This window comes from Aquarana catesbeiana, linkage group LG05 (genome assembly GCF_042186555.1).
Source record: "Aquarana catesbeiana isolate 2022-GZ linkage group LG05, ASM4218655v1, whole genome shotgun sequence".
NCBI classification, from domain to species: Eukaryota; Metazoa; Chordata; class Amphibia; order Anura; family Ranidae; genus Aquarana; species Aquarana catesbeiana.
Window position 1 is genome coordinate 635,078,047 of NC_133328.1, and position 25,408 is coordinate 635,103,454.

At 43.9% G+C, this 25,408-nt stretch overlaps 1 protein-coding gene across 1 annotated transcript in view; it reads left to right on the forward strand.

Annotated features, from left to right (window-relative positions):
- The window catches only part of NRBP2 (nuclear receptor binding protein 2), a 176,383-nt gene that overhangs the window by 93,808 nt on the left and 57,167 nt on the right, over positions 1-25,408 (forward strand). Inside the window, exons 5-8 of the mRNA XM_073632374.1 lie at positions 1,758-1,798; positions 4,040-4,134; positions 15,972-15,995; positions 23,339-23,428. Coding sequence (XP_073488475.1) covers positions 1,758-1,798; positions 4,040-4,134; positions 15,972-15,995; positions 23,339-23,428 — 250 coding nt within the window. The remainder of the gene's footprint in view (positions 1-1,757; positions 1,799-4,039; positions 4,135-15,971; positions 15,996-23,338; positions 23,429-25,408) is intronic.

Below are 25,408 nucleotides of genomic sequence, written 5' to 3' on the forward strand. Positions count from 1 at the left end.
AAAATAAAAAATTAAATAGTAAAATAAATAAGGAAAAAAAAAAAAGTGAAGCGCCCCGTCCCGCCGAGCTTGCGCGCAAAAGCGAACGCATATTTAAGTCGCGCCTGCATATGAAAACGGTGTTCAAACCACACATGTGAGGTATTGTCACGATCGTTAGAGCGAGAGCAATAATTCTAGCACTAGACCTCCTCTGTAACTCAAAACTGGTAGCCTGTAGAAATTTTTAAACGTCGCTTATGGAGTTTTATAAGGGTCAAAGCTTGTCACCATTCCACAAATTTTGAAGCATGACATGTTGGGTATCTATTTACTCGGCGTAACATTATTTTTTACAACATAAAAAAAAAATTTTTTTTCCCCAAAAATTGCACTTGTAAGAACGCTGCGCAAATACAGTGTGACACAAAGTATTGCAACGACCACCATTTTATTCTATATATATTCAAAAAATAAATAAATATATATATATATATATATATATATATATATATATATATATATATATATATATATATATTTGCAGTACGTTTGCAGCGTGTTTACATTGACATCCATGGAAGCATTTGGAAAGCAGCAAAGACTGCCAAACAACATATGTCAGGTTAATTTTGATGCAACGCAACACTAACACAGCTTTGTGAACAACACTGGGTGCCGCTATGCGTACAGTTTTGATAGGAGTTCATTGAGCTTCAAAAAATGCCTGCAAGTGTCCACTTGGCCTCTCAACTCAGAAGTAAATTTAAAAGCATCTTAACTCCTTCCATTCGAGTCTATGGTAATGTGCTATAAACATGCAGCGTTTGCAGCATATTTGCAGCGCATTAGGCCTTGTTTACAACAAAAATTAAAAAAATAGGTGTCTGGGGTGCATTTTTAACCCCCTCCTGCCCAGCCTATTGTAATATGATGGCCAAGCAGGAACTTTGTTACTCTGGGAGGACATCATATGACATCCTCCCAGGATCACGCCTCACGGGCGCGCCCCACGGGCCGCACTCTGGCGTGATCTGTCACCCAATGTGTCCACCGGACCCAGGCGATGACAGATCACTGTACTGGCCCACTGCTGGTACCATGTGATCCCTGTGGCCAATCACAGCAGATCACATGACAATTGTACACAATGAAGGGCTTTGATTCAGGTCTTTCATTGGTAACTAATGTGATGAGCTCTGTGATTGGTCACAGTGACCACATGGCACAGACATGGCCGATCACAGCCCACCTGTACCATGTGGAAAATAAAACATTTTAAGTTTAAAAAAACTTGCCATGCCTCTTACTAAATACCTTGGATTGTCTACTTTCAAAAAAGGGGTCATTTGGGGGGTATTTGTACTGTCCTGGCATTTTTGTGCCTCAAGAAATTAGATTGCCGTCAGTACATCAGGATTGATCAATTTTCATATATATATATATGTTCTCCCATAGTGTGTGGACTCTCCTAGAGACTAAATAATATACACTGATTTCGGTTATTTTCACTAAAGAAATGTAGCAGAATACATTTTGGCCTAAATTTTTCAAAAAGATTATTTATTTGCAAAATAGAAACAAGTGTTTTTTTTCAACATTTTTTTCTTTAGTTTTAGTTTAGCATATAAAGGGGGTCCGGGATTGAAGTGGGTAAATGCACATCAAAAGTGTCAAACAACGCACATTAACGCTCTAGGCACTTTTGTTCACCATCTGCATTTTGGGCAAGTGTGAACACGGCCTTAGTAGGTCTGATTTTGTGATGTGTTTTCCAGGCCTGGAAGAGATGGTGCACCCAGATCCTGTCGGCACTGAGGTGAGACTTTGTTCGGCAATGGTCAAAAAAAAAAATATGGCGGTAAGGCTGTGTATGATCCATGTGTTTTAATGGGGGCTGGTTGTGCTCATACAAGGGACCTCTCTGGATTTCAGCCGGAGTTTCTTTCACCTCCTGACTCGAGTCAAGAGTGGATGGGGCAGCAAGGACTGGGGTGTGAGAGGAAGAAGCAGCACAAGAAGCCAATCGGTTCATGTGGTGACAAGGAGCATGCTGATAGGAGGAGATGGGCGACGTGACAAAGAGATCTCACTGTGATACTTCTGCTTTCACTGTCCATTCATAGCCTGGGGGTGGGTCCTGAACAGTCTGGGCTCGGAGAAGCTCACAGTGTGCAGTGAAACCATAGGGAACCATTTTAGTCTAGGAGAGGAGCCGTACAACTGTGCAAGACTGAAGAAGGGAAGGCCGGTGGTCAGATTTAAATAAGCAGAATGTGATGTCAATATCTCCTAAACCGTGCAGGTTTAGGAGATATTCACTGTACCTACATGCAAGCCTTATTATAGGCAAAATATAAATGTGAAGATTACTGCGCTAACTCTGATAAGAAATGAAAAGCTGCTACATAAACAATGTGACAAAAATGTAAAGAGTGAATGGTAAATAATGTAGCGCTAAAAAGTGAACACATATATCAATATATAAGTGAATAGTGCAAAAAACAATTATATAAAAATGACACAAATGAAAATGTGAAAAAGTCCAATAAATGTAGAAGTCCTGAGAAGGGCCATGTGCGTCAACCACCAAATGATGATGATTAATCAAGGATGGAATACGCTGGCACTGTCCAGCATGAGAAGCATTAAGGATGGTACATCTTCAACCAAGAAAGGTGAAGTATATCTACTCTTACCGGGACAGGTGGACTCGAGTGTCAGCGACAACGAGTCATAAAGGCAAGGAAGTTGGGATTGGCGGATCAACAGAACTCCAAGGAACCCAGAGCCTCCAAACACGACTCCAAGGGTGTTGTGGACAACCACCCAACCGAACCTCAGATGAAGAGGTCACCAGGGCTGGACCTTAGGCGTGGAAGGACCGACTGGACCGCAAAGGAACTCTCGTCCGGAAAGTTATGCAAAGAAAAAATGCCTCCATATGGTGTAGGTCAAAAAATGTTTTTTTTATTTCTAAAAACCGGCATACATAAATGGGAATAAAATCTGTGATCACAGAATAATAGTATACGGTTTTTAGTAATAAAAAAAACATATGGTGTAGGTCAAAAAAGGTTTTTTTTTTTTATTTCTAAAAACCGTATGCCCCAGTTGAAGTCCTTTGGGACCAAAAGCGTCGGGCTTGGTTTTCTGCTTCTCACATTGCCCTCATTTTTATTCTGTGATCACAGTTTTTATTCCCATTGATGTATGCTGGTTTTTAGAAATCAAAAACCCATTTTTTGACCTACACCATATGGAGGCATTTTTTCTTTGCATAACTTTCCGGACAAGAGTTCCTTTGCAGTCCTGTGGGTCCTTCCATGCCCAAAGTCCAGCCCTGGTGTCCTCTTCATCTGAGGTTCGGTTGGGTGGTTGTCCTCAACACTCTTGGAGTCATGTTTGGAGGCTTTGGGTTCCTTGGAGTTCCATTGATCGGCCGAACCCAGCTTCATTGCCTTTATGACTCGTTGTCGCTGACACTCGAGTCCACCTGTCCCGGTAAGTGTAGATATACTTTCCCTTTCTTGGTTGAAGATGTACCATCTCTGATGCTTCTCATGCCGGACGGTGCCAGTGTATTCCATCCTTGATTAATTATCATTTGGTGGTTGACGCACATGGCCCTTCTCAGGACTTCTACATTTATTGGACTTTTTCACATTTTCATTTGTGTCATATCTATATAATTGATTTTTGCACTATTCACTTATATATTAATATATGTGTTCACTTTTTAGCGCTACATTATTTACCATTCAGGCCTTATTATAGGCCTACCTGTAGGTACAAGTGCCAAAAAGGGTTTACTTCCACCTTAAGGTGAAGTAAATATCCCCCAAGCAGGTTAAATTATAATTTATCATCTACAAATCGTCCCATTATGGGGTCAGATATCAGGCTTAGCATATTGTATTCATCACTAATAATTATAGGACATGGTTCAACTGCCAATTTCCAAAAAATGTTGGACGGTTTCTAAGAAATGTGAAATAATTTTATGAGATGAGTGTGCAGTTATTGTTCTGAAACCTGAGAGACGCGTTTCTTATTTCAGCTACTTGCACTCTTGCGACCCGGTCATCATACATGGCAATTTGACCAACGACACCATCTTCATCCAGCACAATGGACTCATCAAGATTGGGTCAGGTATGAGAGATCTGGGGGAGGGGGGGATACAGGGGGAGGGTCAATAATTATGCAGATTTATTCACAACCCTCCCCAACCTGCAGGTTTTTTCTAGCTGTACATTTATGAATAGAGGAGCCGATGCGCCCCCCCCCACCCCCACCCCCCCCGGGAGAGGCCGACATACTGATGTCTTTATAGCAGTGAGTTCTGTATGGTGGCTTCCTCTTTGGGATCTAATTATCAGGAACACAGTGAATGTTATGTATACGGCTCAAAGACCAGATGTGGGGTCTTTTAATGATGAATATATTTCCAGCTGCCTCCACTCTGTCATCCAGAACCTTTAAGGGTAGACATGTATTAGATGGATGGGTAGATGGATGTGTAAATGGATAGGTAGATAGATGGGTGAGTAGATGGGTGGGTAGGCACATAGATGAGTAGCTAGAGAGAGATAGCAAAAAGGAGTTTCAGCATGGCTTATTTAGAAGTTTCAAAAGTGAATACATATTAGCAACAATTTCTGGGCACTCAGTTCTTTCACATTTTCAAGGGACAGCCAAGAAATAGTTTATCACTAAGGCTCCATGCACAGCGTTTTTTTTTAAGCTCTTAGCAGCTATAATGATTTTTTTTCTCTTGCTCCTAGAAGCTAATAGTGTTATGCTGTGTCAATCAACAGCCAATGAGCCAATGAGGAAAGAGAGGGGGTGGGGCTGAGCCATGGCTCTGTGTGTTAATGGACACGCAGAGCAGCAGCTTGGGTGCCCCCCATTGCAAGCTGCTTGCTGTGGGGGCAATCGGCAGGAGAGAGGGGCCAGGAGCGGGGGACCTGAGAACAGGAAGATTGGGGCTGCTCTGTGCAAAACCACTGCACAGAGCAGGTAAGTATAATCCTATATATATTTTAAAAAAATTTGGCTTTAATATCACTTTAACACCACAAAATGATAGTTGATTCTGTATTCTCAAAAAGAGGCAGTACTGGGATGTGGGTAGGTGACAGTGCTCAGGGGTGGGTAGGGGGCGGAGATAAAGGACGGTGTTCAGAGGTGGGTAGGGGGCGGAGATAAAGGACTGTGCTCAGAGGTGGGTAGGGGGCGGAGATAAAGGACGGTGCTCAGAGGTGGGTAGGGGGCAGAGATGAGGGACAGTGCTCAGAGGTGGGTAGGGGGCGGAGATAAAGGATGGTGCTTGGAGGTGGGTAGGGGGTGAAGATAAAGGATGGTGCTCAGAGGTGGGTAGGGGGCGGCGATAAAGGACAGTGCTCAGAGGTAGGTAGGGGCAGAGATAAAGGACGGTGCTCAGAGGTGGGTAGGGGGCAGAGATGAGGGACAGTGCTCAGAGGTGGGTAGGGGCAGAGATAAAGGACGGTGCTCAGAGATGGGTAGGGGCAGAGATGAGGGACAGTGCTCAGAGGTGGGTAGGGGGCAGAGATAAAGGACGGTGCTCAGAGGTGGGTATGGGTTAGATATAAGGGACAGTGCTCAAAGGTAGGTAGGGGGCGGAGATAAAGGACGGTGCTCAGAGGTGGGTAGGGGCGGAGATAAAGGACAGTGCTCAGAGGTGGGTAGGGGGCAAAGATGAGGGACAGTGCTCAGAGGTGGGTAGGGGCAGAGATAAAGGACGGTGCTCAGAGGTGGGTAGGGGTAGAGATAAAGGACGGTGCTCATAGGTGGGTAGGGGGTAGAGATAAAGGACAGTGCTCAGAGGTAGGGGGCGGAGATAAAGGATGGTGCTCGGAGGTGGGTAGGGGGTGGAGATAAAGGACAGTGCTCAGAGGTGGGGTAGGGGGCGGAGATGAAGGACAGTGCTCAGAGGTGGGTAGGGGGCGGAGATAAAGGACGGTGCTCAGAGGTGGGTGACTTGGGGTGGGCGAAGAGTACCTGCACCTATTCTCTGGGGGAAAAAAAAGCCCAGGTAGAAAGTATTTATTTTCTGGACGCAGTTAGGGATAAAGGTTTGGAGAAACCATCAGTAAGACATTTTGCTACAAAAGAACACAGTTTCCAAACTTAATTATACTGTAAGTTACCTAAATTAGAAAGAGGTGATGATAGGGAACTACTCTTTCTCCATCCGCAAACTGAACACTTTCTACCAATTTGATTTGAATTGTGATTTTGACTTAGGTTTATTCATCTGATCTGAGCAAGTTTTATAATGTCTGATAATGTTCTGGTGTAAAAATAGGAATTAAATATTTTTACTAAAAAAAAAATAAATAAATAATTTTCAGGCTTGTTCAGTTGGTGGATGCATTTTCCACAAAAGTGGAATATGTCAGTGGCCGCTTACAACTCCCAGTAGAATACAATATATAATATGTCACCTGATCTTTGTTAAAGTAGAAGTACAAAAAACTGAATTCACCAACCAATAGTAGGGATGAATAGTGGCGCTAACCCCCCAATGGTGGGGATACACCAGACACTCCTATATACACCAATTGACTGCAGTGGGTACAGAAGTGTACTGGATAGAGTAATAATGTACCTGGAGTGAGCTAACAATGCATGGGTAAGATGACCTTCCCTATTACCCAAAAACTGAATATATCAAATGGAAAATAAATTTTTTTTTAAATATAACATCCCGTGACAGTAGTGTAAAAACAATATCAATATTGATGTTATATTAATATCAACAAGAAAATGTCTTGATTGTGAAAAGAATACTACAAAATCCAATCAGATATATATATGAAAATTGTGAAATAGTACAAAATGAATGACAGTCCAAATGGATCGTGAGAAAAATGAAGAAAATCCAAAACATGAAGGTGACTCCAAACTATTCAGCTGTGTTTCAAAACATCCACCACACCTCCGTGACGTGATTCCACTCCCTTCTGAAGTTCAAACTCACCAGCTATTAAGGCCTCCCACGCTCGTGTTTGGCCTAACAGAGCATTTAACCCACTCTCATGGGGGTCAGCATGCGATCATAAACATCCACTGCTCAATAGACCGGACACCTTCCTTACGTTAGTGATGTGACATATAAATGATTGAAACTCCAATAGTGTATTACCGTTTAAAAGATTTAATCACACATTAAAAAACAACTCCAATACACTCACATTTGAAATAAAAAAGTAGGCAAATCACTGGTGCGCAGTCATGTTGGAACAGGAAGGGGACATCCCCAAACTATTCCCACAAAGTCCAAACTGTCTTGGTATGCTGACGCCTTAATACCCTGTACACACGGTCGGACTTTATTGGGACATTCCGACAACAAAATCCTAGGATTTTTTCTGACGGATGTTGGCTCAAACTTGTCTTGCATACACACGGTCACACAAAGTTGTCGGAAAATCCGATCGTTCTGAACGCGGTGACGTAAAACACGTACGTTGGGACTATAAATGGGGCAGTGGCCAATAGCTTTCATCTCTTTATTTATTCTGAGCATGCGTGGCACTTTGTCCGTCGGATTTGTGTACACACGATCGGAATTTCCGACAACGGATTTTGTTGTCGGAAAATGTTATATCCTGCTCTCAAACTTTGTGTGTCGGAAAATCCGATGGAAAATGTGTGATGGAGCCTACACACGGTCGGAATTTCCGACAACAAGGTCCTATCACACATTTTCCGTCGGAAAATCCGACCGTGTGTACGGGGCATAAGAGTTCCCTTCACTGGAACTAAGGGGCCAAGCCCAACTGCTGAAAGACAACCCCACACCATAATCCCCCCTCCACCAAGTGCTGTGGACCAGTGCACAAAGCAAGGCTCATAAAGACATGGATGAGCGAGTTTGGGATGGAGGAACATGACTGGCCTGCACAAAGTCCTGACCTCAATCCCGATAGAACACCTTTGGGATGAATTAGAGGGGAGACTGTGAGCCAGGCCTTCTCGTCCAACATAAGTGCCTAACCTCACAAATGTGCTTCTGGAAGAATGGTCAAACATTCCCATAGACACACTCCTAAACCTTGTGGACGGCCTTCCCAGAAGAGTTGAAGCTGTTATAGCTGGAAAGGGAGGGCCAACTCAATATTGAACCCTACGGACTAAGACTGGGATGCCATTAAAGTTCATGTGCTTGTAAAGGCAGGCGTCCCAATACTTTCGGTAATATTGTGTGTGTGTGTGTGTGTGTGTGTGTGTGTGTGTGTGTGTGTGTGTGTGTGTGTGTGTGTGTGTGTGTGTGTGTGTGTGTGATATACACTTGTGTATATACATATGTGTGATATACACATACATACATATATAGAGAGAGAAAAAGATATATAAAGCAAAAGGGGATACAGCATAGAGAGCCTATTTTTATTGTTCCTTCAGCAATACAAAATCCAGAAACAGTTTCACACATCCCTGCCCCTCTGTCAATCTAAAGGTTACAAAGTAACTAGAGGCCTATAAATCCAAAAACAGGAAGAAATGACACATAAAAGTTATAAATGCTAAACTATACAAATCAGCAAGAAGCGTCACTGCTGTTCTCAGCACAGGAATCTACAAGGAAATAACAAAAGCACAAAAGCAAAAATCAGAGGTTATGCTTCATACCCCGTGGCCATGATGTGTTTGCTATTATCACCACATGGGCACTTCAACAAATACACCGCATATGTACTCTGACATGTTAAGTAGAATTCTTCGTACCATCAGAGCTAGAAAAAGAGTAACCCTTGAAAACTTCTTCTTGCGAAATTTGTGTGACCTTAAAAAATTCGGTCCATGCTCCAATCCTATTGGTCTGCATATACTATTTTATCCCCGATTGTAGGATTCTGTCTGAATGCCTGTATGGGCGTGCTCTGAAATTCTTCAACATCTGGATATGCAATGCGCAAAATATGCCAGTGGGGTTTAAAGCAGGAAAAGACATGTAAAGAGAAACAACAATACCGACACATGGATGGAATCCTCTTTTTCTTAATGATAGATATCTCTCGAAGTATCTGATTGGTCCCTATCCAATATCTCTAAAGGGGTAATCCCTTTACCTACCTTTTACATTTCTTCTCCATCTCCAGTCTCCTAATATCAAGACAGTCAGGGTCTTCAACTATTCTGTACAGCCTAAAAAATTGACTTTTAACTATTCACCCAAAGCGTGAAAGGGGAGGGAAACTGTTAAAAGCCCAAAATTGGTCACAATATCTTTGCCTAGATATGATATGGATTATAAACATTTATTCCCTTCTGGGGTGTATTGAAATTCCTAAATTCTGTGTGTGTTATATACATATACACTATAAATGCGACCGTGTGCACGCTCCATCTGTCTTTTGCTGGTGGAATTCCAGCCAGTAAAAGATTGAGAACATGCTCTCTATTTTTCGGTCGGGGAAAGTTCCTATCCGTCTGTATGCAATTCGGATGTGCAAAAAATCGGGCATGCTCGGAAACAATCCGATGCATGCTCAGAAGCATTGAACTTCATTTTCTCGGCTCGTCGTAGTGTTGTACGTCACCGTGTTCTTGACGGTCGAAAGTTCAGAGAACTTTTGTGTGACCATGTGTATGCAAGGCAAGCTTGAGCGTAATTCTGTCAGAAAAACCATCCAAGTTTTTTCTGACGGAATTTCTGATGGTGTGTATGGCGCATAACAGCTTCAACTCTTCTGGGAAGGCCGTCCACAAGGTTTAGGAGTATGTCTATGGGAATGTTGGACCATTCTTCCAGAAGCGCATTTGTGAGGTTAGGCACTGATGTTGCATGAGAAGGCCTGGCTCGCAGTCTCTGCTTTAATTCATCCCAAAGGTGTTCTATCGGGTTGAGATCAGGACTCTGCGCAGGCCAGTCAAGTTCCTCCACTCATAATTCGCTCATTCCTGTCTTTATGGACCTTGCTTTGTGCACTGGTGCGCAGTCATGTTGGAACAGGAAGGACCCATCCCCAAACTGTTCCCACAAAGTCCAAAATGTCTTGGTATGCTGACGCCTTAAGAGTTCCCTTTACTGGAACTAAAGGGCCAAGCCCAACCCCTGATGTTCTATCCGGCTGAGGTCAGCACGTGAACTTTAATGTTCCTCCACCCAAACCTCGCTCATCCATGTGTTTATGGACCTTGCTTTGTGCACTGGTCCAAATCGTTTGGTGGAGGGGGGATTATGGTGTGGGGTTGTTTTTCAGGGGTTGGGCTTGGCCACTAAGTTACAGGGAAGGGAACTTTTAAGGCATCAGCAAACCAGGACAATTTCATGCTCCCAACTTTGTGGGAACAGTTTGGGGATGGCCCCTTCCCGTTCCAACATGACTGCGCACCAGTGCACAAAACAAGGTCCATAAAGACATGGATGAGCGGGTTTGGGGTGGAGGAACTTGATTGGCCTGCACAGAGATCTGACCTCAACCAGATTAGAACACCTTTTGGTTGAATTAGAAGGGACACTGCGAGCCAGGCCTTCTCGTTCAACATCAGAGCCTGAACTCACAAATGTACTTCTGGAAGAATGGTCAAACATTCCCAAAAACACACTCCTAAACCTTGTGGACGGCCTTCCCAGAAGAGTTGAAGCTGTGGGCCAACTTAATATTGAACCCTACAGACTAATGCCCCGTACACACGGTCGGATTTTCCGATGGAAAATCTGTGATAGGACCTTGTTGTCGGAAATTCGACCGTGTGTAGGCTCCATCACACATTTTCCATCGGATTTTCTGACACACAAAGTTTGAGAGCAGGATATAAAATTTTCGGACAACAAAATCCGTTGTCGGAAATTCCGATCGTGTGTACACAAATCCGATGGACAAAGTGCCACGCATGCTCAGAATAAATAAAGAGATGAAAGCTATTGTCCACTGCCCCGTTTATAGTCCCGACGTACGTGTTTTACGTCACCGCGTTCAGAACGATCGGATCTTCCGACAACTTTGTGTGACCGTGTGTATGCAAGACAAGTTTGAGCCAACATCCGTCGGAAAAAATCCTAGGATTTTGTTGTCGGAATGTCCGAACAAAGTCCGACCGTGTGTACAGGGCATTAGACTGGGATGCCATTAAAGTTCATGTGCGTGTAAAGACAGGTGTCCAAATACTTTTGACAATATAGTGTATATAAGTTGTGTAGTGCAAAATTGTTCCAAAATGAAATGCTATTCTTCTTTTTTTTCTTTTAAAGATGTTTATTAAAATTTTATTTTGTACAAAAAGTACAAACAGTACAAAAAACAATGCACAATGGCTCCAATGAGCCTAATAGAAAACAAGAAAAGCGAGAAACACATAAAACAGTAGCAACTACATGGACATGGGTATATAAGGCAGTATCATAGAGAGGGTGCAAACTGGTATTAGCCATCAATACAGAATAGGTCATATATCAGAGTAACAGAGTAACAGTGGTTTAATTTTATTCCTGGCTCTAAAGAGGTTGTGGTAAGTGGACTATCGGTCCAGTGGCTCCACACGTTCTCAAAGGTTTGAGGTTTCTTTCTAAGCTAAACAGTTAAATTATACAATGGGAGGTTACTATTAATCATATTCTTCCAGGTCTCTATAGATAATCGCGAGGTACCTTTCCAAGACATAAAAATACAAGATGGGTAGGAAGCGTTTATCATATTTGGAGAGTTGTAATTTTCCATGAAATCCCTAACAAACAGTTCTTAGGGTGGAGAATATCGTGTGGGCCAAGGACAGTAGAAACAAATTGGTTCACTTCCAACCAGAAGGCAGAAAAAGTAGGGCAATGCCATACACAATGTAGGAAATCGGCATTCGCTCCGCAACCCCTGAAACAGGTTTGCCGTTTGGCGTAGGCCCAATCTGCACCAACAGTTTACACAGCTCTTTACAACATGAGGGTAGACAGTACAATTACAATACAATTTAATACAATAGGAATCAGATGGTCCTGCTCATTTAGAGCTTACAATCTAAGAGGGAGGGTCAAGAGATACAAAAGGTAATAACTGTGGGGGATGAGCTGATGGAGAAAAATAAAAGCACAGTTGTTAGTCGGGGGGGGGGGGGGGGGGCCTCTCTGAAGAGAAGGGTTTTCAGTCTAAAAGTGGACAGACTAGGAGATAGTCAGACAGATTGGGGTAGGGAGTTCTAAATGATGGGAGAGGCTCGGGAGAAGACCTGGAGGCGAACATGGGAGGAGCTGACAGGGGAGCTAGAGAGCAGGAGGTCTTGGGAGGAACGAAGAGAATGATTTGGTTAGTATTTATTTAGGATATGACCAATTTTACTGTATGTTAAAATTCTGACCAGTCGTGCTCATCAAATGGAAGATCTGGCGAGGTCCATTTCAGCTGAGCTTGAGAATATCTAGGTCTAGACTCGGCACAAGGGAAAGAATAATAGTCAGCTATTAATCTATTGGTGGCCTAAGTAAGCAAATGTTTTTCCAAGGGGGGTATACTTGTTGGGTTAGTGAGGGAACCAAATTGCTTCTGGGTAGCATGACTGTAATTGGTAAGAATAGAACAGACGGGCAGCTGGGAGTTAGAAGTCTTATCTAAGTTGTGAGAATGTTCTGAACTCTTGCCCTGCATATAGCTAATGTGAATTTTTAACCCCCCTTAACTGTCCAGCATTGAGGATCTGGGATGGAAAGAAGTTCTGGTATAGTAGGATGAGACCAGAGTGGGGCATTTGGAGAGCATTGCCAGATAGTCCCTTGCATCCCTATCTCCCTAGAGGGAGATAGACTATAGAAGTTCCTGGGCAAGATAGAACCTCCTTCCTATAAACCAGGTTGTGCAGTGTTTCATAAGAGGACACAATGGCGGCCTTCCCTGCTGTGTAGGCATTACCCAAGGAAGGCATAAGCCAGTCACCAAAATGCTCTTTTCTTGTAACTCCAAGTCCCAAACGACCACATTCTTTGTCACGCTGAATGTGACATTCAGCTTGACAAAGAACATGGTCATTCAAAAATTAACTTCTACTGCTAAGCTACGATTTGTACTATTGGCACTCAGAATTACAAGTAAAGTGCATTTTGGACCAATTTTGTACTACACATCCACTTATTTCTCTATTATGCCTGGTTCACAGCTATGCAATTGGCTTTTGATCGTTTCTGCAGTGTTTTTTGATTTTGACACATTTTTTGCTAAATGTAATGCCCCGTACACACGGTCGCATTTTCAGACGGAAAATGTGTGATAGGACCTTGTTGTCAGGAATTCCGACCGTGTGTGGGCTCCATCACACATTTTCCATCAGATTTTCCGACACACAATGTTTGAGAGCAGGCTATCAAATTTTCCGACAACAAAATCCGTTGTCGGAATTTCCGATCGTGTGAACACAAATCCGACGCACAAAGTGCCACGCATGCTCAGAATAAATAAAGAGATGAAAGCTATTGGCCACTGCCCCGTTTATAGTCCCGACGTACGTGTTTTACGTCACCGCGTTCAGAATGATCGGATTTTCCGACAACTTTGTATGACCGTGTGTATGCAAGACAAGTTTGAGCCAACATCCGTTGGAAAAATCCTAGGATTTTGTTGTCGGAATGTTCGAACAAAGTCCGACCGTGTGTACGGGGCATTAGATGTGTTTCACATTTTTTAAGCTTTTTTTTTTTTTTGGTCAATTTGTTGTTGGGTGGATAAAAAAACACAAATTGCGGCAAAATTGCTGTGAAATCGCAACAAAAAATGCGCTTCATGCTTTTACGCAGCTTCTCTGTGGAAGTTTATTGAACCAAAAATGCACCACTTTGCTTTTCAAAAAGTCCCTGACCCTTTCCAAAAACGCTGGGGCTGAAAAAAAAGCATAGATGTGAACTTGTCTCATAGGAAACCATGTTAAATGGTAGCGCGTTTCTGCAGAAAGCATTCAAAAATGCAAAGGGGGGGACCGAGCCTTTGGGAGCAGTGAGTATGGAGCCTGCTTGGTGTGGACATCTGTTCATTGATGTTTGCCGACAAGTGTAAGTCACCCATGACAAGTCCATGCATACAACTAGTTGTGTTCCCGGGAACCACCATCTAATGGTTTATAATAGGAATATAATATTGATATTATTTCTTTTCTTGACACCTTTTTGGCATGTATGGCATGTAGGTTGACCATGGATTTGTATGCCAAGTCAAGAAATGTATTTTGAAAGAATTACTAATAAAACATATATAATTTATTGACCAGTTGTTTAAAACAAAATGTAAAAAACGCTACACTGACTGCAGTAATTGACCTCCACTTCCAACCCACTAAGGTACATCAATTTACATATAATTACCATGTAATGAATCTCTTTTATGCATATATTGTAGAAGGGAATGTAATGGCGTCTCATCACGTTTAATGAGCCAAAGGTCCACTTCTTCAGGGAGGCATCAGATACAGTAGAAGACAAAAGATATTTGCTTCAGATACTTGGTTCATGAAATGTGTTGAGAGCAGGGGAGGGCTGGCAGCTTTAGGCCTGGGGGGGCAAGTCCAGTCAAGTGACCCATTGAACCACCGAACCAGCTCATCATCCATGCCCACCTGGTTTGTCAATGCAGCCTCACCAGTGCCCATTAGCTCAGTCTGATCAGTGCCCATCAATGCAGCCTCACCAGTGTCCATCCAATGCAGCCTGATCACTGGGGCAGGGCAAACGGGGCGTATGGAGGGGGGAGATGGGATGTGGGGGTCAGCTGGGGGTGTCAGGGTCTCTCACCTGGCAGCTCAGCTCAGCAGGTCCTTGCATGCCATTGCCTCCTGGGGGGGGGGGTGATGGTCCTGGGGTAAAGTTGCTGCCAGCACCTAGCCCCACAGCCTGAGCCAGTCATGTGTCCCGACTCCCTGCCTCCAAGATTACGGTTGTAGTTTCCTCTGTGTTTGAGCGCGGATTACAACTCCCAGAATGCAGCAGCGGCCAGGCCCCCGGCCCGACTTCCTAGAGAAGGAAAAAAATGGCAGTGGGCAGCAGCCGCCTTCAACATGAGTTAGGGCGGCCTAGGGGGGGGGGGGGGAATTGCCATCCTGCCCCCCCCCCCCCCCCCCCCCGGCCCAGCCTGCCCCTAGTTGGTCTTCTTTCGACCAATTGAAGAGACGGTATGATGATGATATACTGATATGCAAATTAACGAACAGGATTCATGTATATGTACATTGATGGGTTGGAAGTGGCAGTTAATTATTGCATTATCCATGTTATTTGTTTTAAGAGACATTTGCTTGACTTGGTCCACTGTCACGTAGATGCCATGTGTATCTTAAGTCCTGATGCAAGCGGTGGGCTGGCTCTGGAGAGGAATTGTGCAATAATCAAAATGCTTTGATGAGTGGAAGTCAGCCTGGAAGGGTAGGGTACTCCTAGGCAGGCTGCATTTGCATGTAGACCACCTAAGTAATGCTGAGCCCCCATGATCTAGAGAATTAAAACCCAATGAATGAAAGGGATGGGCCAGGCCAGTCAGGCTGCAGAGGAAAGATATAGATGATGCTGGGCGTCCTCCAGCCAGGAAATGAGGCGGGCTTTGCCTGACTTGCTGCAGCTTCTAGTTGCAGATAGTGAGAAGCTCACAGTGTGCAGTGAAATCAGAGGAAGCCATTTCAGTCCAGGAGAGGAGCCGGCACAACTGTGCAAGACTGAAGGGGGGGGGGGGGGCTGAATGTCAAATTCAAGGAGCTGCTGTAATATTTGGGGCACTTGGCTCTGAAGGAATGACACGTGTGTAACAACATCCCTCCAAATGCTATGCAGTGGAAATGATCATTCCTCAATATAATGACCTCAGTGTGATGTGGGCAGGTGATAGAAGTACATACTGTAGATCGGTCCGCTCTCTTTCAGTGGGAAGGGATTGTAACAATTTCTATGTCTCTGGTTTTATTGCACATCTGTGACTTTACTCATCTCCCCAGCTCTGTACTCATAGCTGATATTTGTTTCTTTTCTCTCCCTGTGTGGACGTCGCCCCTCTATGATGCAGTATGGCACCGAGTATTTGCAAACGGTGAGTTCATTATATTAACCACTTAAGGACCAAGCCTATGTCTGACACTTGATTCTTACAAGTCAAAATCTGTATTTTGTGCTAGAAAATTACTTTATCTCACAAAAGTGAGTACACTCCTCACATTTTTCATGTGACAACACTGAAGAAATGACACTTGTCTACAATGTAAAGTAGTGAGTGTACAGCTTGTATAACAGTGTAAATTTACTGTCCCCTCAAAATAACTCAACACACAGCCATTAATGTCTAAACCGCTGGCAACAAAAGTGAGTACACCCCTAAGTGAAAATGTCCAAATTGGGCTCAATTAGCCATTTTCCCTCCCCGGTGTCATGTGACTCGTTAGTGTTACAAGGTCTCGGGTGTGAATGGGGAGCAGGTGTGTTAAATTTGGAGCTATCCCTCTCACTCTCTCATACTGGTCACTGGAAGTTCAACATGACACCTCATGGCAAAGAACTCTCTGAGGATCTAAAAAAAAGAATTGTTGCTCTACATAAAGGCCTAGGTTATAAGAAGATTTCCAAGACCCTGAAACTGAGCTGCAGCACGGTGGCCAAGACCATACAGCGGTTTAACAGGACAGATTCCACTGAGAACAGGCCTCGCCATGGCCGACCAACGAAGTTGAGTGCACATGCTCAGCGTCATATCCAGAGGTTGTCTTTGGGAAATAGACGTATGAGTGCTGCCAGCATTGCTGCAGAGGTTGAAGGGGTGGGGGGTCAGCCTGTCAGTGCTCAGACCATACGCCGCACACTGCATCAAATTGGTCTGCATGGCTGTCATCCCAGAAGGAAGCCTCTTCTAAAGATGATGCACAAGAAAGCCCGCAAACAGTTTGCTGAAGACAAGCAGACTAAGGACATGGATTACTGGAACCATGTCCTGTGGTCTGATGAGACCAAGATAAACTTATTTGGTTCAGATGGTGTCAAGCATGTGTGGCGGCAACCAGGTGAGCAGTACAAAGACAAGTGTGTCTTGTCTACAGTCTACAGTCAAGCATGGTGGTGGGAGTGTCATGGTCTGGGGCTGCATGAGTGCTGCCGGCACTGGGGAGCTACAGTTCATTGAGGGAACCATGAATGCCAACATGTACTTTGACTTACTGAAGCAGAGCATGATCCCCTCCCTTCGGAGACTGGGCCACAGGGCAGTATGCCAACATGATAACGACCCCAAACACACCTCCAAGACGACCACTGCCTTGCCAAAAGGTAAAGGTGATGGACTGGCCAAGCATGTCTCCAGACCTAAACCCTATTGAACATCTGTGGGGCATCCTCAAACGGAAGGTGAAGGAGCGCAAGGTCTCTAACATCCACCAGCTCTGTGATGTCATCATGGAGGAGGGGAAGAGGACTCCAGTGGCAACCTGTGAAGCTCTGGTGAACTCCACGCCCAAGAGGGTTAAGGCAGTGCTGGAAAATAATGGCGGCCACACAAAATATTGACACTTTGGGCCCAGTTTGGACATTTTCACTTAGGGGTGTACTCACTTTTGTTGCCAGTGGTTTAGATATTAATGGCTGTGTGTTGAGTTATTTTGAGGGGACAGCAAATTTACACTGTTATACAAGCTGTACACTCACTACTTTACATTGTAGCAAAGTGTCATTTCTTCAGTGTTGTCACATTAAAAGATAGAATAAAATATTTTCAAAAATGTGAGGGGTGTACTCACTTTTGTGAGATACTGTTTACGGATATATATATATATATATATATATATATATATATATATATATATATATATATATATATATATATACATATTATCCGTAATTTAGCTTTTTTCGGGAAGGAGGCACATGCGCCCGCCCAGCTGTGCTGTGATTCGTCACAGCACATGCCGATCCCAAAGTCCTGGCCGATACTTGACCACCAGCACCTGCTGATCAGCTCTGATCTTCTCCAAACACAGCTCTGTGAGCGTAAACAACACAGAGCTGTGTTCAGTGATGGGATCCCCAGTAAAAGCAGCACACAGCACACACATAAACACTTGTTAGGCACATATTTAACCCCTCGATTGCCCTAGATGTTAACCCCTCCCTGCCCAGTGTCATTAGTACAGTCATAGTGCATATTATTAGCACTGATCACAGTAATAATGGCACTGGTTATGTCAGTGGCAGTTAAATTCACCCAGCATAAGTTAGTGTCGCTGACCGCCGCCATTACTAGTATAAAAAAAATTAAAAATAAAAATTCCAGTATATCCCATAGTTTGTAGACGCTATATCTTTCACACAAGCTGATCAATAAACACTTATTGGAATTTTTGTTTACCAAAAACATGTAGCAGAATACATTTTGGCCAAAATTTTATTACAAAATGTTTGTGATTTTTTTTTTTTAAACTGTTTTATGGGATATGTTTTATAGCAGAAAGTAAAAAATATTGTTTTTTTTTCATTTATATGATAACAAAATATAAAAAAAAACAAAGTCAATCAAATACCACAAAAATAAATCTCTATTTGTGTGAAAAAAATTATATAAATTTTGTTTGGGTGCAGCGTTGCATGACCGCGCAATTGTCACTTAAAATGCCGTATCGCAAAAAAATGGCCTGGTCATAAAGGGGGTAAAACCTTTTTGGAGCTGAAGTGGTTATTAAATATGCTTCAGTGATTTTACAAAGAACTGAAAGTCAGAATTCTTCTCCTCTTATAAATAATGAAGCGGTCTTTATTTGATGGATGTAATTCTGCACCGGTAAAGGAAAGTTCCTGAAAAATGGGTCAGAAGGAATCCTCGTCTCCGGGGCTCGTGAGATGCAGACCAGCCCAGCAGAAAATGATTTAATTTCAGAGTCAGCAGATCTGTGCACTTAATGAGAGAGAATATCAACTAAGGGAATATTAGAGAGAGGAAGGCACAGCCTGGGCAGCAAGGAGGGAGGGAGAGGGGCCAAGTGATGGGAACTGGAAGATAGGAAAAGATCTGTCGTCTCTATCCAACCATTAGCAGTGCTGTGCTGGGACAATGTGTTTTGTTGCGGCAGGGCGATGGTGCCAAATTGCCCCTTCATACACTTTATTGGTCACCTGCTCATCACACCTTTACAAGCTTGTTGGACATTCCATTTCAAAACCACGTTCATTAATATAGAGGTTCTTACCTTTGCTGTTATAACAGCCAAGCCTCTTCCGGGAAGGCTTTCCACATGACTTTAGAGGGACCTTTCTCAACCGGTGTTTTATGGAACCCTAGGGTTCCTCCAGAGGTAGCTAGGTGTTCCTTAGGTGACTGAGTTAGCTCTACTGGAACCCATGATTTGTTAGTGTGCCACTCAGGCTCGATCACTGTGGTGAGTAGGGTGGGTGATGCCGCATCCATTGCAGGAGTGCCAGCAAGGGATGGAGCTCGTCTCAGCTCCTATGGTCACTAGAAGGAAGAAAGGAAGGATCCCTGGTGCCGCACATCCACAGTGTCCTGTGATGGTTATGGGGGAGACAACCTCAGCCTGGGCTCCCGCCAGGTCACGCCCCCGCTTCTGGGAAGGCTTTCCACATGACTTTAGAGTGACCTTTCTCAAACAGTGTTCCATGGAACCCTAGGGTTCCTCCAGAGGTAGCTACTGTAGGTGTTCCTTAGGTGACTAAGTTAGCTCTACTGGAGACTTGGAAAGTCAAAAAGAGAAAAAAGATAATTAACTCCAGAGATAAGACACAAGGAGGAAATATAAAGAGATTTGTAAAGGATGAGTAAACCTAAAATGTATAAAGTAGATAATGACTTTCCTGTGCCTTGAAAAAGTATTTGTACCCCTTGAAATTTTCCACATTTTGTCATGTTACAACCAAAGACGCAAATGCATTGTATAGGGATTTTATGTGATAGACCACCACGAAGTGGCACATAATTGTCAAGTGGAAGGAAAATGATAAATGGTTTTCAAATTTTTTTACAAATAAATATCTGAAAAGTGTGGGGGGGCATTTGTATTCAGCCCCCTTTACTCTGATACCCCCTAACTAAAATCTAGTGGAACCATTTGCCTTCAGAAGTCATCTAATTAGTAACTTGAGTCCACCTGTGTGTAATTTAATCTCAGTATAAATACAGCTGTTCTGTGAAGCCCTCAGAGGTTTGTTAGAGAACCTTAGTGAACAAACAGCATCATGAAGAACCAACCAAAGAACACACCAGACAGGTTAGGGATACATTTGTGGAGAAGTTTATAGCAGGGTTAGGTTATAAAAAAATATCCCAAGCTTTGAACATCTCACGGAGCTCTGTTCAATCCATCATCGGAAAATGGAAAGAGTATGGCACAACTGCAAACCTACCAGGACATGGCCGTCCACCTAAACTGACAGGCCCGGCAAGGAGAGTATTAATCAGAGAAGCAGCCAAGAGGTCCATGGTAACTCTGGAGGAGCTGCAGAGATCCACAGCTCAGGTGGGAGAATCTGTCCACAGGACAACTATTAGTCGTGCTCTCCACAAATCTGACCTTTATGGAAGAGTGGCAAAAAAAAAAAAGAAAGCCATTGCTGAAAGAAAGCCATAAGAAGTCCTGTTTGCAGTTTGCGAGAAGCCAGGTGGGGGACACAGCAAACCTGTGGAAGAAGGTGCTCTGGTCAGATGAGACCAAAATTGAACTTTTTGGCCTAAAAGCAAATGCTATGTGTGGCAGAAAACTAACACGGCACATCTCCCTGAACACACCATCCCCACCGTGAAACATGGTGGTGGCAGCATCATGTGGTGGGGATGCTTTTCTTCAGCAGGGACAGGGAAGCTGGTCAGAGTTGATGTGAAGATGTATGGAGCCAAATACAGGGCAATCTTAGAAGTAAACCTGTTAGAGTCTGCAAAAGACTTGAGACTGGGGCGGAGGTTCACCTTCCAGCAGGACAACGACCCTAAGCATACAATCAGAGCTACAATGGAATGGTTTAGATCAAAGCATATTCATGTGTTAGAATGGCCCAGTCACAGTCCAGACCTAAATCCAATTGAGAATCTGTGGCAAGACTTGAAAATTGCTGTTCACAGACGCTCTCCATCCAATCTGACAGAGCTTGAGATATTTAGCAAAGAAGAATGGGCAAAAATGTCCCTCTCTAGATGTGCAAAGCTGATAGAGACATCCCCAAAAAGACTTGCAGCTGTAATTGCAGTGAAAGGTGGTACTACAAAGTATTGACTCAGGGGGGCGCTATACAAATGCACGCCACACTTTTAACATATTTATTTGTAAAAAAAATTGAAAAAACATTTATCATTCTCTTTCCACTTCACAATTATGTGCCACTTTGTGTTGGTCTATCACATAAAATCCCAATAAAATACATTTACGTGTTTGGTTGTAACATAACGAAATGTGGAAAATTTCAAGGGGTGTGAATGCTTTTTCAAGGCACTGTATTATATATTTACCTCCGAATTGATCTCGGCTCACAGTCTGCTGTTATATGGCGAAATTCAGGGCTATAATATTGGAATTACCGAGCAGAGCTGTAAAGGACAATATATCTACTCTGTAAGGGCAGGATGGCATTTCCCCTGACCCTTCCCCCACACCATGACCACAACCCAATTGCTTGCTTGTGGCTATACCAGCCTCTCTTCTCCTTTTTTGAAGGCTTTCTACAAGATTTTGTAGTGTGAACACCTGACCATCACACCTATATAAGATTATTGGGCATCCCATTCCAAAACCATGGCAATTATTATTGAGTTGGCTACACTTTTGTGGCTATAAGAGCCCTCCACTCTTCTGGGAAGGCTTTTCACAAGATTGTGTGGACACCTGATCATCACACTTATATGAAATTGTTGGACATCCCATTTCAAAACCATGGCCATTAATAATGAGCTGGTAATTCCTTTGTGGTTATAATAGCCTCCACTCTTCTGAAAAGGCTTTCCACAAACATATGGAGTGTGAACACTTGACCATCACACCTATATGAGATTGTTGGACATCCTATTCCAAAACCATGGCCATCAATATGGAATTGGCTACCCGTTTTTGGCTACAACAGCCTTCACTCTTCTGGAAAGGCTTTCCACAAGACTTTGGAGTGTTTCTCTAAGCCAGGATTTGTATCTATTAGGAGGTCAGGTACTGATGTTGGGTGAGAAGACCTTGTTCACCATCAGCATTCCAACTAATCTCAAAGGTTTTTAATAGGGTTCAGGTCAGGGCTTTGTGAAGGACACTCAAGTTCCTCCACACCAAGGTTGGAGGAGCACCGTTGTCTACAATGTCTTTGTACTGTATCCCGTAGTATTACCAGTAGCCTTCAGTTGCTACTGTTAATACTATAACATACAAAGACATTTTAGACAATTGGAAACACCTGAACTCTATATTTTGGAGTAGGTCCCAATTCTTTTGGCCATATTGTGCATGAAAGGTCTATGTCTTTTAGAGGCACAGTACATAGCAAGGACCTTCCAAACCTAGTATTAAAATATACAGAAACACAAGGCTCATGGGGAACAAGATTGAATGAGACAGGCACAAGAGGTGGAGATTCACCAGGAAAGCCTTCATTGGAAGGCACACTGCATTGTCCAGTGCTGTCCTTGTTGTCCTTCCTTACTTCCTGGAAGAAGAATGCTGGTTGGGAATGCTGCTATCGTTGGCTTCATACTTCCTCTGGTTCCCTAGGTTGTGAAGCATGAATAAAGATGATAGCCCAAGGTTTTTACAAGGCTGTAGAGTCAGCAAGTCACTTGCTGCCATATTGCTGTACTAACAGATTCCCTTTACAGCCTTAGAAGGCTAGTCAGCGCCTGATGCCAGGGGGAAGGGAGGTCACTGCATGAGAGCAATCTTGGAGATGATGGACAGAAATAACCCATTGTGTTTAAACTTTTCAACTTTAAAATATTTATTTATGAAAATCTCTGAGAACTCTTTTTTATGTAAGCTCCGTCTGTGTTTACTGACCTCCTAACAAGCATAACACATCAGAGCATGCAAATGGGAAATAAGTACGGGATGGCGCTGACCAGATTCCTGACACAGTGCCTGCCATTGTCCTATTCTGCGATGTTACATAAGGGAGGAAATTCATGAAAGCTGAAGCCGATTGTCGGCCCACACGGCTCAGAACAATGATGAACTGTGCGTTCCTCGCTCGCCAAGTATTCCGGGTAACCTTCCAATGTCCTACAGATGGGCACACAGAATTTATTCATCACATTTTTGGTGTATCTGACCATTTTCTACCCCCACTCCTGAGAGCGGCTTGCTATGTGCAATATTTGTTCAAAGAAAAAAATCTATTTTCATTCCTCAGTGGCATGTTTGTGATTTTATACGGAACCTTCCAGTTCCTAATTTTAGTCCTGTTTATTTATCTTCTCAGAGCTTCCTATGCCAGACCATCTCCGGACTCCACTGAAGACACAGAAAGAGGAACATCGAACCATCCATTTCTTCCCTCCAGAGTACGGCTGTAAGAGAAAAGAACAACCATCCCTATACATACCGTGTGCACTGCTGCCTGCTCTATACTGAGCCTATACATACCGTGCCCCTTACTACCTACTCTATACTGTGCCTATACATACCGTGCCCCTTACTACCTACCCTATACTGTGCCTATACATACCGTGCCCCTTACTACCTACTCTATACTGAGCCTATACATACCGTGCCCCTTACTACCTACTCTATACTGTGCCTATACATACCGTGCCCCTTACTACCTACTCTATACTGTGCCTATACATACCGTGCCCCCTACTGCCTACTCCATACTGAGCCTATACATACCGTGCCCCCTACTGCCTACTTCATACTGTGCCTATACATACCGTGCCCCCTACTGCCTACTCCATACTGAGCCTATACATACCGTGCCCCCTACTGCCTACTCCATACTGAGCCTATACATACCGTGCCCCCTACTGCCTTCTTCATACTGTGCCTATACATACCATGCCCCCTACTGCCTACTCCATACTGAGCCTATACATACCGTATGCACTGCCGCCTGCTCCATATTGAGCCTATACATACCATGTGCACTGCTGCCAACTCCATACTGAGTCTATACATACCGTATGCCCTGCTACCTGCTCCATATTGAGCCTATACATACCATGTGCACTGCTGCCTACTCTATACTGTGCCTATACATACCGTGCCCCCTACTGCCTACTCCATACTGAGCCTATACATACCGTGTACACTGCTGCCTACTCTATACTGTGCCTATACATACCGTGCCCCCTACTGCCTACTCCATACTGAGCCTATACATACCGTGCCCCCTACTGCCTACTCTATACTGTGCCTATACGTACCGTGCCCCCTACTGCCTACTCCATACTGTGCCTACACATACCGTGCCCCGTACTGCCTACTCTATACTGTGCCTATACATACCGTGTGCACTGCTGCCTGCTCCATACTGTGCCTATACATACCGTGCCCCCTACTGCCTACTCTATACTGTGCCTACACATACCGTGCCCCCTACTGCCTACTCTATACTGTGCCTATACATACCGTGCCCCCTACTGCCTACTCCATACTGAGCCTATACATACCGTGCCCCCTACTGCCTACTCTATACTGAGCCTATACATACCGTGCCCCCTACTGCCTACTCCATACTGAGCCTATACATACCGTGCCCCCTACTGCCTACTCTATACTGAGCCTATACATACCGTGCCCCCTACTGCCTACTCCATACTGTGCCTATACATACCGTGCCCCCTACTGCCTACGCCATACTGAGCCTATACATACCGTGCCCCCTACTGCCTACTCCATACTGAGCCTATACATACCATATGCACTGCTGCCAGCTTCATACAGATTGCTATACATATCGTGTACCGCTGCCTGCTCCATACACAGCATTGTACATACTGTATACACTTCTGCCTTCTCCAAGCGCAACATTATACAAAACATTTATACTGCTGGTGCTCCTAAAACGCCTCCATGCAGACCACTGTGCATACTACTGTATGTTTACCACTACCTCTTCCATACAATGCACTGTACATACCATGTATACTGCTGCCTACAAAATACACAGCACCGCACATACTATATATACTACTACTGCCTGCTCTTACCACCCCTCTATACACAGCACCGTACATACCATATATACTACTACTGCCTGCTCCTACCACCCCTCCATATACAGCACCGTACATACCTTATATACTACTACTGCCTACTCCTACCACCCCTCCATACACAGCACCGTACATACCTTATATACTACTACTGCCTGCTCCTACCACCCCTCCATATACAGCACCGTGCATACCATATATACTACTACTGCCTGCTCCTACCACCCCTCCATATACAGCACCGCACATACTATATATACTACTACTGCCTGCTCCTACCACCCCTCCATATACAGCACCGTACATGCCATATATACTACTACTGCCTGCTCCTA